This window comes from Schistocerca piceifrons, chromosome 8 (genome assembly GCF_021461385.2).
Source record: "Schistocerca piceifrons isolate TAMUIC-IGC-003096 chromosome 8, iqSchPice1.1, whole genome shotgun sequence".
Lineage (NCBI taxonomy): Eukaryota > Metazoa > Arthropoda > Insecta > Orthoptera > Acrididae > Schistocerca > Schistocerca piceifrons.
This window is the reverse complement of record NC_060145.1, coordinates 169,622,687-169,638,539: the sequence shown is the minus strand read 5'-3', so window position 1 is coordinate 169,638,539 and position 15,853 is coordinate 169,622,687. Positions and strand designations below refer to the sequence as shown.

The 15,853-nt window shown below is 40.9% G+C and overlaps 1 protein-coding gene and 1 non-coding gene across 2 annotated transcripts in view; both read right to left on the bottom strand.

Moving 5' to 3' along the window:
- Window positions 1-6,593: 6,593 nt before the first annotated feature.
- Window positions 6,594-15,853, bottom strand: part of LOC124712158 (dynein light chain Tctex-type 1-like) — a 34,548-nt gene continuing 25,288 nt past the window's right edge. The window contains exon 3 of the mRNA XM_047242455.1: window positions 6,594-6,787. Within this exon, the coding sequence (XP_047098411.1) occupies window positions 6,594-6,787 (194 nt within the window). The remainder of the gene's footprint in view (window positions 6,788-15,853) is intronic.
- Window positions 7,241-7,315, bottom strand: Trnat-ugu. Its single transcript has one exon. It is a non-coding gene; the product is annotated as a tRNA-Thr (tRNA).

The following is a 15,853-nucleotide window of genomic DNA, read 5'->3' as shown; positions in this document are numbered from 1 at the left end:
AAGTCAGTAACTGTTTGCACTCTAAATTAGGACACATGGGTCAAAGAAATGGAAAAAGTGAACTACTGTCAGGAGTTAAGAAGCTTGTTGGAGGAAGAGCAAATGTGTGTATGGACAGTGTCTAGAGCCATAAACTGTGTCTATGGAAAGTTAAGAATATTACACGAACATCATAGTTTTATAATAAAATTAGAACTATTCAATAACTGGAAGACGTAGCACGAACTTTGTATGGAGTGAAAATCTAAATAAATGCATACACTGCCAAACAATACAAATCTAACTGGGGCTGTATGTTGGCTACGGCAGTATTTCGTTTGAAGAATACTGTGTCAAATCCCATTCAGAAGTTTTCTTCGGATTGTTTAAGACTTGTATTTTACATGGCATTACATTCTGAAGCCAGGACTGTGTCAGATAAACTTTTAGCGAAAATTCATGTTTGACACTGAAAGCTGTCATTTATAACAGATAACGTAGAACTGCTATGACGGGAAAAGACCAGAGATTATGCAGCATCCAGCAGTAGCCAGTAACATCGAAAAGGTAAGAAGCTAAAAGAAAGACATCGCCGGTCATGAAATGAATAACAATATTAAAACACCGTCTACAAAACGCAAACTTTGTTAATTCTATCACATCCACTGCATTCAGTTACCGTGGTACAAGTATATGTGACGCACATACAAGGTGGTCAGAAACAGTCTGAGAAGTTTGTAAGAATTTTGCAGCATAGAATGTGCTGGGGAACAAATGTTAAGAAAAAAGTTCGACACATAGCGCCGTTTTCAAAGTAATTAACATTGATGGTTGCCAACCAGGCCGTTGCGCACGCAAACCAAGCGGCCTGCCAGAGACGGTGTCGCCAAACGTGGGCTTCGTGTTATTTGCTAAAACCAAACAAGAGACCAATACAAAAACTGAACATGGGATGGTAGTAAAGAACAGACCCAAGACAAAGGCTGAGCAGTATTGTGCGCTATCATTTACGTTATGAGAACAACTGACACTAATAGTGTCTGGCGGGTCACTTGAAATCGAGTGCGCAACGACCTTAATCGGAAACGGCGGAACGCACCGAATTTTTTTCTTAACACAGTTATTTCTCAGCATAACCTACCCCACAACATTCTCATAAGCTTTATATACTGTTTCTGACCACCTTGTATGTACAATGTATTTAACTGAAAACAGATAATTTCTTAATGAGAGCTTTTGCAGTGGAGTTGACATATAGAATGTACTGAACTAAATCAAAAATGTTTACACTGTGATTTGATAAAAATCCAGAGAAATCCGGTTTCAAAAAATAATTTTAATTTTAATTTATGCCTGTGTCCACCGCTTATGATATCATGTAGTTGATTTTTATCGAGGTGATTTGTCTGATGCACTTGTGATACATCTGAATGAATGTGGACATGGATATGTGTTTGCGGTCTACGTATTAAAAGGAAAAGTAAGAAATAAGAGACAGGCTGGTTATCTAATATATGTTGATTCCATTTAGCTTTCTGTGTGTAGAGGAGTAACTGAAGTTTGTTGACATCAGAAGAAATTTTTAGCAGATATTAAAGAATCCGCTTACTTGGGTGCCATTCATCAGTTGACTAAGGTGCAGCAGATTAGCAAGGAATAGTCAATGTATTAAAGTGTGTAGTGTTGAAGAAAGTATGAGACACACATATCTATGCAAGAAAACGATTAGCTTTTGGAACTGAATGGGAAAGAAACTCTATCTTCATGAGAACTTCCATTAATATGATAAACATTGATCATGTTTTGTGACCAGATCTGAAATTTTCCCTGCCACTAAACTCAGTGTCTCTGCCTGGTTTGTTGAATGTTTAACTTCGTTCTCACTACTCTGAAGGAAACTGATATACCGGCATGTACCGACTGTGTCTGTCATTGCAACAATGGAGTCTTAAACATCATCTAAGAGTCAGATATGGACTGTGAGTGCACCGTTATCTATATGTTATTCTCGATGTAGGTTAAGAATAGAAAATTATACGTTTTGTACCATATATAATTTTATTATGTATACAGTTTAATTCACAATAAATTGGAACATGACTTTCTCGACAAAAAATTTGAACAAATCACATGAAATTCTTATTTTAGGAAAACATTTGTATCCTGTGGCAATCGTTGGAAATCTGCTTTTTAAATTCTCCAGTTTATACGTAAAAGTAGTTCAATCAACAACACAGTACACACAAAATATCCTGCTGCAAAAACTTGTATTGTTTAAAAAATTGTTTTGTTATGGATATAGAATGTACACTGCTATTATCAGCCTTTACTATTATTATGAGCTCCTTGTTTAATGTAAATTATTTGGAACATCTATTAGTAATGATTAAGCCATGCATCTACAGTATATTTGGAAAATATTGTAATTCATTATACTTGAGTACAATAAAAAGTTTTCGTAAAAAAAAAGTTGCTGAACACTTGCCTACAAAAGTCAGAGACCCCAGGTTCGAGTCGTTGTTTAGCACACATTTTTAATCTGGAAGGACATTTCACTAATTGTCCTGTTACACTTCTCTTTATATTCTATAGAAGTGCTCTGGATATGTACCATAGTGTGATTGAATTTATTGATCCTATAGATGAATTTATTGATCCTATAGATGAGTGTAGATTCTTCATTCAAAGCTGGAATACGGCTGATTAACCTTTCTTCCCGTCTTTGCTTTGTCCCATTTCCTGTCACTCGTTGCTGCTCCATTTGCCCAACTCCTTTTCACTGCCGACTTTTTAACAGTCATTGCTAGAGCTCTGTCAGTGACCCCCTTATGCAACCTGTACGTTGCTCCACGCTTCCATATTGATGCCTTACTTGGATATATTCAAGTATTACTAGAGGATTCACACTGGTGTTGTTTTGTAACTTCAGCACTCTCTGTTGCGTTTTACGCAATGCTCACTACATCCGGCTGTTCCAGGCAGTTGCAGTAGCTATTCTGATAGTCAAAACTACATTCAGCAGTACTGGTTCTACAGGATAGCGAGGAGACTACACGAAGGGAAATGTAATGGTAATAACACGTGTGCGCAACAAAAATATTTAAACTTAGCGAAAAGACGAACAGTCTAAAGTATTTATGGAATGTGACATATGTTTCTGTTAAAGTAATTGATGCCATACTCCAAGCTGCGGAAAGATGCAGAACGCTAAGTGATGGGCTGTGACGATTGGAACTTTCTCCGTTATTTATTCACTTCATGGCGCAAAAAACTGATTCAAAGATAGTCATCATCTCTCTGTCATTTCGGTGTATTAAGTTAATGGTGTAGTAACAACCGTCCTTTAGCAGAGGAGCATTCTGTATATCAGTTACCTCTAATTGATTTTCCGAAGATACAGTTGCTTTTATAGCTGAAAACGGAATGATAACTAATTTGTTTTCCGTGCTAGGCAGGCCCTACATGCTTGGCCCGAACTTCAGATTGTGTTGCGCAATGTTTCATTGGGGAATTAGGAGCGAACCATCCAGAAGTAGTTGCCGTTGTAAAAGACATTCGAAAACTATTTGGTTTTCTGTTTCAAATAGACGAAGTGCTTACATGAATGAACCAATTTTATTACATATGTAGATAATAAAAAAAAACGTACCTTTAGATAACACATGTAAGACTTTTTATTAGAAGCTGAATAACTCGTTATATTAGCATTAAAGGCTATGTCGGCTACCCATTTCTCAACACTCGGTGATGAATAAATGAAGTCATCTTGTAAGTAGGCTGTTTAGTTTTTATATTGGTAACGCCACGTAGCGCTCTGTATGAAAATCACTGGCTGTGCTGTGTGCAGTCTGTGGCTGGTTTGCATTGTTGTTGGCTATTGTAGTATTGGGCAGCTGGATGTTAACAGCGCGTAGCGTTGCGCAGTTGGAGGTGAGCCGCCAGCAGTGGTGGATGTGGGGAAATGAGATGGCGCATTTTTGAGAGCGGATGATCTGGACGTTTGTCGATCAGAAACAGTACATTTGTAAGAATGGATGTCATGAACTGCTGTATATATATTATCATTTTTGAACACTATTAAGGTAAATACATTGTTTGTTCTCTATCAAAATCTTTCATTTGCTAACTATGCCTATTAGTAGTTAGTGCCTTCAGTAGGTTGAATCTTTTATTTAGCTGGCAGTAGTGGCGCTCGCTGTATTGCAGTAGTTCGAGTAACGAAGATTTTTGTGAGGTAAGTGATTTGTGAAACGTATAGGTTAATGTTAGTCAGGGACATTCTTTTGTAGGGATTACTGAAAGTCAGATTGCGTTGCGCCAAAAATATTGTATGTCAGTTTAAGCACAGTCTTGTACAATTTTTCTAAGGGGACTTTTCAATCTTTTCGTTTCTAGGCGCCTGCATTTGGGGAGAGAAAAATTTTGGTTGGAAATCTGGACAATTTCCATAAATTAGGTTCGTCATGTTACGTTATTAGAACATTTAGCCACCTAGCCAGTATAATGCACACATACTGTTTTTGTGGCCGCTCAAGCGAAATGCGGTTCAAAACACTGTTTTCAACAGGATACCAAAAATACCACGAGATTATGAAAAGTTTTATCTACAAATAAATAGTTTCGTTATTGTTTCTCATTCCTGAGTCGTCACTTAAATTAATATTTACATCTCAAAAGTGTTCATTTTCTTTAATTACCCTTTGTTTTCCTGCAAGCTGTATTAATTGCCGGTCAAAAAGCTGTCGCAACTGTGTTGTACATAAATACGGGTCCTTAATTAACTATCATTAATTCACTTCCGGCAAAATTAAATCCTTGAGTTTTCCGCCATATTATTTGCTGGTGGCGCAGACGACGAAATAAAATTGGCAAGAAATTGACAACAGTTCTTTGATACGGTATGCAAGGGCACGTCAATATCTGTGTTGGCGGTGAATTTCTGGGTGTTCAGCCAAATGGATGTTTCCATTTTACGCACAATATTCCGACCGCCGACTCAGCTGTTCTCTTCAGGCACTGCGAGTTGCGCTGTTGTGTACTGATGGTGTAGACTCAACCAGAATGTGAATAACTGTTCGTTTCGTGCCACAGTTTATACATAAGTGCTTCTCCCGACGCCCACGGCACCCTTCGACGTTCTGTTGTTTTTCAGAGCCGGCACTGATATTCCGGGAAACGCACATTATCTCCGCTTTTCCCAGCTCTGGTGGATGTAATGGTCAGCAATATTTCTCAGTAAATTGTGTGCTGCACCCCAAGCCTTGTTTAAATTGAAACCTTCGTTTCGGGTTGTTCGACTGTCGGCATCTTTATTTCGATAGACTACTTAGTTACGCTGTCCCAGAATCTTGGCGTTTGCACCACGGTACCGGTCTCATCATATTTCATTTGACAATTATATTTGAGGAGGTATTCGGGGGCAGCTGATTTGCTTCGTTGTTTTAAACGGGTGTGCTGCTTATGCTCCTTGACTGTTGTGATGGTTCTCCTCGCAAAAGACATGCCACTTTCGAATGGAATGCGGCACACGCCCGAGTTTGGAAAACCTAGGTTGTTATTAACATTGCAGAGATCACTTTTTATCTTAATTGAAAAAACAGCGAAATACATTGGATGTCATATTACTGTAGAAGTCCACCGATCTTCCCAGGATTGGGTTCCACTTTCTCTGTCTCAGTCTCAACCTCTTTGTCAAGTGTGTTATTGCAACTTTATTACCTACAGCTCTAATACTGTGTCAAGTTGTTACTGACGTTCTGTTTATTTATGTAGTCAGTTGGTTGTTTTAGTGGGATATATCGCTGATGTTCGTTGCATCTCTCCTTGTCATCTTCAAGTAGTCTGCCTCACGTAAGACACGACAGATTTGCTCGTAATGCAACATAAATGCGTTGTCCGGAGACCTAGATCGTTTTTAACAGTACTTGGAAGAGTTTTTATCACAGCTGACGGATGCGAAGAGCACTGAATGACATGTTTCTATAAGACTCTACCAGGCTATTGGAGCAACGTAAGATAAATACACGAGTCTTGGCTTCTGTTGCTCTGCCTCAATATCAACTTCTTTCTCAGGCTTGTTATTGTATCTTGACTTTCGACTTCCTGTAACTCTAACACACTGTCAGTTTGCTATTGCCGTGCTATGTTTTATGTAACTAAATCTCAGAAATTCTCACTGAACAACTTTTGGTGCGATGTACTGACTACTAAAAGTCATCTAAGTTCAGCAGTGTAGCCTAATCGTGTAAAAAAAAAAAAAAATTTAAAGGTGCGCAAAACCGGATCTCTGCAGAAGAGTGCCGTCAACTTTTCGATCGATTCCCAAAGGAGCCTTCAGAGAGAGATTCCTGCAGCTTTATAAAAAGTTTCATAAACGTGTTGTGACAAATGAAGATTATTCTGAAAAAGAGTGAAGATATTTGGGTCGTATTTTTTCTTTTTTTTATCACTATAGTCATAAAAATTTGTCGACGCGCCGTGTGGTTTTGTACTGCTGTGAGACTAAAATGATGTCCAATTCTGTGTACAGATGCATTTTCCTTGCTTGTGCCGTTAGACGAGAGAAATGCAAGACGTGAAGCTCTATGTGATGTGTTTATTCTGAGGCAGGCGCATCATATGTGAAGGCCAATAACAGTGACGATGCATAGAACGACGTCATTCTTCCAGATGACGTTGCAGCACTTGTCGCGGCCAGCGTCCCATAAGTTGGCGAACGCTCCATGGCGGCCACATCCGTCATTCTGCGCCACTTCCACCGTCACTGCCGACAAGAGCAGGGCGTTGTACAACAACCTGAGTCCATAAACTGCAAAAATAACAATACACTGTGTCACAAATAACACAAGAAAGGTAGCAAAACTTGCGCCACGGAGGAACTGTGGAATGCTAGCTGGAAAATATATTAAGACTAGCGCATCTATGTAATGAAGATGAGACGAAATAATAAGCACTACACAAACACTCAGTCCCCGAATGAAGAAAGTCAAACTCGGGAACCCGCGATCTAGGGGCAACAACGTTAGCCGTAAGACGAGAAGACAGTGCACATGCCGCTCGTAGTTAAAGGCTCTGATGTGGAGCCGCCCAGTGCATATAATAGATTGGTGCATACGTTCTCAGCGTTTTTGTCGGTAGTCCGGTCCCTATGGATCTATTTATCGACTGTCATTATTTATTTGTAGTTCACTGTTGCTGTTTGAGTTCAGATAGAAAATGTAGTTACAATGAATACCCCTAGCTGCATACAGGCGTTGATATAAGTCCCGAACGGGACTCGAACCCGAGATCTCCTGCTTACATGGCAGACGCTCTATCCAACTGAGCCACCGAGGACACAGAGGATAGTGCGACTGCAGGGACTTCTCTCTGGCACGCCTCCCGTGTGACCCACATTCCCAGCTTACTGTCCCGCACTATATTCATAGTGCCCCTGCCCATTATATTCATTACCCGCTGCTTTTTGCCGATTTCCGTAAGTGTTCGGGCACTGTTTGTGCATCCGCACAGAAGAAGATGGTCAATGAACCTTATATATATATATATATATATATATATATATATATATATATATACATATATATATATAATGTAGTGCCAAGTGGGGAAATCGGAACATTTCCGAGATATTCTTCTGTTTGAGGTCAGTGGAAATGGAAATGATCGTATGGCCTTAGGTGATGCCACATCGGCGACTTGCGAGTCAGTGATGATGGGGAAAATGATGATGAAGGACACACAACACACAGTCCCATGCCGGGAATCACACCCGGGCCCCCTGCGTGGGAGCCGGTAATGCTACCGCTACGCTACGGAGGCGGACTTGAGTTCAATAGAGGGGTGACAGCAGTAGAGGCAGCCAGAAGCATTTTCGCCGCATATGGGGATAATGCCAGTGGGCAGAGTACGCCAAAAAATGGTTTTCTCGTTTTAAGGGGGATCTTTTTCACATTAATGACTGTCCGTATTTAGAAAGACCTTCGAGGTTCTATGAAGATCGTTTAAAGGCATTAATCCACAATGATTCAACTCAGTGTACTCGAGAACTGGCAAATGTGATGAACTGTGATCATTCCACCATCGTGCGACTTGTGCATGCAATGGGGAAGGTTCAAAAATCGGGTATATGGGTACCGCATGCTCTGATCCAAAATCACAAAAATCAGCGGGTGGCCGTATGTGCGTCTCTGCTTGCTCGTCACAAATTAGCTTGTAAGCAACACCGGCCATTCCTATACTGTATCGTTACTGGCGACGAGAAATGGTGTCTTTATGCCAACATAAGGAAAAGAAAGGAATGGCTGAGCTCAAACAAAGCAGCAGCTCGCCATACAAAGGCCTGCGCGCATCCACAAAAGATAATTTTATGCATCTGGTGGAACAACGACGGTGTGGTGTACTACGTACTGCTTCCCCGAGGTACAACCATCATTGCCGACATTTATTGTCAACAACTGTGATGTCTTGCAGACACAATCCAAGAACAAACGACCAGGAAGACTGCGTGGTGCTACTCCACGATGACATCCACTTCAGATTTTCACCTTTTCCGCTTTCTATCGAACAACCCTCAAGGAACTTACTTTCTAGATGAAAACGCGACATGACTCGAAGAGTCCTCCGCATCAAAACAACGTGATTTCGACAGTCGTGGGATCTAAAAGTGACCTCAGCGTTGGCACACTGTTTTCGATAGTGAAGGAGAGTATATTATTGATGCCTAAAGTCTGTGTTATGTGTATCTATCGTGTTTATTTAACTTACGGAAAAACGCTAGAACTTCTGTACCAACTCAATATGAGGGACCCAAATGAAACCCTTAAAAGCGTAATTAAAAGTTGGCATTTTGCTCCATTGTTCTGTAAGTCGGCAGTACTGTTACCAATGATGTAAGGAATGCCCCGCAGATGGTAGCATAATACAGACAAGTGAAACGCGCTAACAACACTAGCTCAAAATGGCTGCCCCACTTGCTCCATGCACCAAGGAAGAACAGCATTCCCTCATATGTTTTCGGAGCAGTGAAAGTACGAAACCTGTTGAAATTCGCCGGCAAATGATTCTCCAATATGAAGATGCATGTCTATCACTGAAGCAAATGAAGGAGTGGAGTAGGAAGTTCGGAAATCGCTTGACTTCTGTGACAGGCGCTCAGCATCCAGATGAGACACATCGCATTGTAACACCAGCGTCTACTGCAGCAGTTAAAGCCATTATGATGGAAAATCGCTGTGTGACATTGGATGAAATAGCCGCAGATGTGAACATTAGTCATGACTCAGCACATCACATCATTCATGAAGTGCTTAAGTTTTCTGAAGTACCTGCAATGTGCCTTGGCAGCGCTCTCCAGAACTGGAAGAGCGATGCGTTGATATCTATGAAGAACTTTTGCGGCCTTTGAGCCAAAAGGTGATGGCTTTCTCACTAGAATCGTCACAGGAGACGAAACCTGGGTACAGTACCACCAACTTGAAACAAAGGGAGCAAGTAAGGAATGGTGCCACTCCTCGTCACCAAACCTCAAGAAGTTCCAGACACAGCCATCTGCAGGAAAGGTTTTTGCTGCCTCTCTTTTGGGATGAACGAGGCGTTGTCTTGGAACAATACATGACTAGGAGAAACATCATCACCAGTGTGTCATGCTGCCTCTCTTTTGGGATGAACGAGGCATTGTCTTGGAACAATACATGACTAGGAGAAACATCATCACCAGTGTGTCATATTCCGATATTCTTCGGCTTGCAGTAAGATCAAAGCGACGTGGACTTCTGACTACAGGTGTCATTTTGCAATATGACAGTGCACGACCTCATACTGCCCGTGCAACCTTGCAACCATCGATGACTTGCACCTTGATATTCTGCCACATCTACCATTTCACCAGACCTCACACCGAGTGATTATCACATGTTTGGACCACTCAGTGAGACGATGGGAGGAAGAATCAAGAGGTACAGCAAGCGGTGCACGAGTGGCTGTGCAAACGGCCAAAATAATTTTTCTTAGAGGAATCCGTGCACTTTCAACGTGCTGGAGGAAATGTGCTGAACGATAGGGAGACTTTGTCAAATGATACACTTGTGTTCCACTTTTGTTCAGTAAAAAATACTTAATGTTTTCATTCGACCCTCCCTCATGGTAAAATACATTGTTCAATAATTTATTACTCAGTTTAAATTATCGGAAAGCGTTTCGAACGTTTTCGACACGGATTTAAATTACGCCAATCGCCCTTTTCAGAATTGCTGATACCAGCTGATGTTTTTCGGACTGATAATAGCTAGTCTTCAGCTTGCATCTTGGAATGCCTGTTATCCCCAGATAGCAAAGAAAAGATGTTGTGGCATCTATAGCAGAGAACGGATGATATAGCCTCTGTGTTGTACAGTTCTTATGGGCTTTTGTAGAAGGGGAATTTTAAGGGAATCGTACAAAATCTCCACACGATTTTCACTTTCTACTGCTTACAACGAAGAAAAATCAACGGAATGGCTGGACATTCACTCTCACATACCCAATTCACTATCTCTCAATTATTCTTTGATGCTTTGAGTCTACTAACCTACCTTTTAATTTAGTGTTTTGATAGTGTTAAAGCCGGCCGGAGTGGCCCTGCGGTTCTAGGCGCTACAGTCTGGAACCGAGCGACCGCTACGGTCGCAGGTTCGAATCCTGCCTCGGGCATGGATGTGTGTGATGTCCTTAGGTTAGTTAAGTTTAATTAGTTCTAAGTTCTAGGCGACTGATGACCTCAGAAGTTAAGTCGCATAGTGCTCAGAGCCATTTGAACCATTTGATAGTGTTAAAGAGCTTTTTTATTTCTCTAGCATTGGCAGTTCAATCGATCGTACTAAAAGGCTTGCTAAATTTGTAAATGTCTCGTTTCAGGAATGCTACGTCTGCTGGCTCGAAAGCCAATGATCGTGGCCTTTTAGGCGTCGGATAAATTGCTCCGTTGTCGCAGTACTACAATGACTGCACTGGTTTTCTGCATCCCCTCGACATGTTTTACAAAGGGTATATCAGAGGTGATGGTCAATAATTCATGCATGGAAAAACACAGACCAAAAGCAAATAAAAAGCTCCAATAAACATGGGTTTGCAAATCAACCGTTGCCGAGGCATCGCATTAATTCGAGTTGGGAACCAACTGTAAATGCCCCTGGACGCCGCGGTATTTACGTCGGTATCTCAAGGTTTGGGATCGACTATCTATTTGTTTATGCATCGCCGGCCGTTGTGGCCGAGCGGTTCTGGGCGCTTCAGTCCGGAACCGCGCTGCTGCTACGGTCGCAGATTCGAATCCTGCCTAGGGAATGAATGTGTGTGCTGTCTTAAGGTTAGTTAGGTTTAAGTAGTTCTAAGTGTAGGGGACTGATGGTCTCAGATGTTAAGTCCCATAGTGCTGAGAACCATTTGAAACATTTGTTTATCCATGCGCAACTACTTCCCTTTCCCCCTCCGTTCACTGTGTCGTGCCAGCCTCATAATCAGTTACAAACATGAAGGCACCAAGGACAGAGGTTACACAAATGAAGAGTACGCTGACATATACTTCATGTATAGCAAAGGGAATGGCAGCGTCGTTGAGGTAGTCCGACAGGCGTACATTTAGACGGTTACATCAGAGCCTTAGAGAAACCTGTAGTTTCGCACACCCGGATCCATAACACCCGATGTTGAGGAGAGGGTGTTACGGATTGTACACGAACATCCGAGTACTTCAACAAGGAGGATTGCCACTTGTCCTGAATCATAACAATATGTGGCGGATTTTACATCGGCAAGAATTCTATCTATATTATTTCCAGAACTGCAAGCCATCAACAATACACACTTACCTCCTGGAGAGAATTTCTGTTAATAGGTCCAACAACAGAGTACCCTGAGTCCCTTGTTTGGAAGCAGTATTCTTTTCACGGATGAGGCTGGATATATCAGTGACAGTATTTGTAACTACCATAATTGTCGCTGCCATAACTGATATCACATGAAAGAAGTATATTGAGGAGAACATTTGAACTTGTGTATGAAAATGGGAGTTGGAGAAGGCGAAGGAATGACGAGGATTATGACTGCTATGTGAGGGATGATATGGCCAAGTTCATAAAGCTGTGTAGATTGAGATGGGTTGGACATGTAATATGACTCGATGACACAGATCCTGCAAGGAAAGCCTGCTGCAGTGAACCTGGAGGGAGAAGAGCAAGAGGACGACCGAGGCTGAGATGGAGTGATGAGGTTGGAGAAGACGCTGCCAGAGTTGGTTGCCATTACTGGAGGTCTACAGCGAAGTCCAGAGAGAAATGGCGGAAAATTATCGAGCAGACGAAATCCTGTCCTGGGATGTAGTGTCAATTGAAGAGGACTTCCTGGTAAATTTTGGCCGATGTCAGTCCTAATACAACACACGTGTCACGGCGTCAGCAGCTTTATTCGTTGAATGTATGGGCAGCACTGTTTGGAGACAGCGTAACTAGACCACACTTCCTGCCACAGAGAATGACTGTACAGCAGTACATACGGTTTCTGCGGACTGTACTTCCAGGTGTACATCATGATGTCCCACTGAGCCCCCACTGAACCAACACTTGAATATGTGGTTCATGCATGACGGGGCTCCAACACATTTTCATTTATGAGTTCACCGACTTCTAACTTAGACATACGGTCAAACATGGATAGGTAGATGAGGACCTGTGCCATGGTCTCCAAGGTCTCTGGCTTTAAATCCCATGGATATCTGTGTGTGGGGCCACGTCAAAAGCCTAGTCTACGCTACCGAGGTCAACTCTCTTGAATTACGCTTGCGGACTGAAGCAGCCTTCCAGCATTTATAGAATTCCCCAGGACTGCCTGAGAGGATCCGCAACTCATTTTAGAGACGAATTCAATGCTGCATTCAGACGCATGGATTACGTATCGAACACATTCTTTATTGTTTAGAGATTCCAAGTGTTCCTAGACACTGATGAACGCAACAGAAAATGTGTCATATCTCGAGAAAGTTTGATTTGTGGACCCATTGAAAGGTGGCTACACTGAGCCACTGCGCCAGAGATTGCGCCAAAGAGTATTATTCTGCCGCCTCCACAGTGCCTGTTAAGAACTCGTAGCAGTCAGTGCCTGTTAAGAACTCGTGGAAGTCAGTGCCTGTCGAGGACTCGGAGTAGTCTGTGTTGAGATGTTGTAGCAGAGAGTGATTATTGAGAGGCAGCGGCAGGCAGTTCTTGCCGAGAAGTTGTGGTGGGCACTGCTTGTCGTGAAGTCGGAGTGGATATGTGGTAGTAGGGAGTGTTTGTTCCATGTTTTATGCAGTTATTTGATGGGAGAGATAGCAGATGTTATTCTAATGAAGATATTGTAATGATCAGAGTGCATTTCGTCAATATATATGAAGGTAAAAACCACTATGTTCTTTTATTATTTGTGTGTCTCAAATAATGCATCATTACAGGTTCAGTCAACAAAGCATCTGGCTTGTGTTCTTGTATTAGAGTGTAATTCTGGTTTTCTTGCGTAAGTATAGTTTTTCTAATTTTCTTTTATCACGTCAGTATAATTGGTATTTAAAATTATTGTCTTGTTGAAGTAGAACCGTGCCAGATGTGCGTTGAGTCATACTACCACATACAGAACAGCTACACTTGTGCTTTGTTGGCTTTGTAGATTTTATAGTTGCTGGGGACTTAATTAATTAATTGTGTTAATGAAAATTTTCATTTCATTCTTTGTTGTTGTTCTATGCAGTCAGATTGCGTAATAATACTAGTCAGGGCCAGCCGTTTACGAAACAGCGTAATCGGACTTACAGCTACTAAAAAACTAAAAATATTTTCAATCATATTTAATTAAGCCCCCATGCACGTGGCGACCGCTGCTTCGGATCGTCCCTTGGAATCTTCTGATTGTAAAAATAGTAGACAGTAGTATTGTAGTAATTTGTAATTTAGTAATTGTAGTCTATTTTGCATGTGTAGATTTGGTAATTGTCATTCTTCTAATGGTATTTTTCAAAATTTATTTTTTGTTGTTGTCTTGTCTACGGGTTTGACAATTTAGTGCAATTATTTCAATTGTTCGATTGATCGTGTTTGAGGGAGACATTGCATGTAAATGGTATTGTTGGAGATAAGGAGGCATTGTGTGTAATTTTCGAACAGTGACGAATTTTTTATGTTTTGTAAATGATTACGCGGTCTATGAGACAGGCAAAAATGATGAATAGTCAGAATAACGAAATTGTTGACATGGCGAACTCGCCAACACAGGACAACCGTATGATGAATAATGGTGTTGAAAACAATTTAATAAGCAGGGAAAATAGTCCGGAAACAGTTCAAAATTTTTCACAATCGAAAAATTCTCAGATTGCGTGGTTAACGACAGAAGAAATGGAGCAGTTAATGAGTGCTATATTAAATTTGGGATCACAGTTACGATCTGAAATTAGAACTGAGATGGAAGCAATGACAACACGGTTATGCTCACGAATAGGGACATGTTTCAAAAATACGAATGATGAATCAAAGAAAGAAATTAGAGAAGAAGTACAGCCGATTTTGAATGCTGACAATAATAGTTTAATATCAACAGAAATCAGACAAGAGGAACAGGGCAGGGAACAGGAAGAAAGAGATTGCGTGATAGTACAGAAATTTTCAGAGTTAAATTTACAACGTGCAAAAGATAAGGAAGAAATATTTGAGAGAATCGAAGAATCCGTACCAAATGACAGAATAAATAATCTAACACAACAATATGAACAGTGAACTACCAAATGTGTCAATACTGAAACCCGGGTCGCGACACTTACGGAAGACGTAAATAAACAGAAGGAAAAAATAGGTGACTTATGGGAAAGAGTTGAGGAGATTTCAGATAAATTGACAAATCTCAGTTTACATGGGGACAGAGATTCGGATGATACAGCTCCATTACCATTTGCAGAAACCGAAGAATACCAGAACATAAATAAACATGTTGAAAATCAAGGAAAATTTAATGAACGCGTGAAAAGGGAATTTGAGGCATTAAAAAAGCAAGTCAAACAAATTGAAGGCGAAATTGTAGGAAAAGACAGCAGAAGAAATCTAGCAGAGGGCTTTGAAGAAAATAATTTGTTTCATTTACGGAATGCGACAAGAGAGCGCCAGGCGCGCGAACTTGACAATAATCGACATTCGGACTGGGACAGACGCGGTAGGTCTTTGTCGCCACGAGGCGAAAACTTTGACTATAAACACTTTTTGACTGTTCGGAAATTTAAGATCTTCCGCAATTCTAAGAATGACATACATCCATGTGCATGGTTAGATCAATTTACGTACGCACTCCCACCAAATTGACCATTAAGTCACAAACTGGAAATTATGTGCGGCTATTAATGTCCTCAGGGGATTCACTACTCTAAGTGAATATGTGCCATAGCGAGCATAGGGCCCCGAGCTGTAGTGGTGCTATTTCTCTTTTAGTTTTCTGCACCGCTGCCTACTCTTTTACTATTCTTTGCATCTGTCAAACCAACTCTTCGACTATCAATCTATCTAGTGAGTAAGTAAATAATAACCTGATATGACTAATTGTACCTAAAAGTGATTTCGTAAATTACCATTTGGACTTACTGTATCTTCAGCAGCATTCATTCGTAGCTTAAACGAAATTTTACCTGTTTATCTTCGTGACAATATTACTTCATATGTTGACGACATTCTTATTGCTAAACATTCTTGGAGTGAGCACAACAAAATTTTGGATTCATTGTTACGTATCTTTGCAAGAGTTGGCATTACAGTGAACTTAGAAAAATCTGAATTTGATCGTTCTCAGGTGAAATTTCTCGGTCACATTATTTCTACAGAAGGTATTCTTC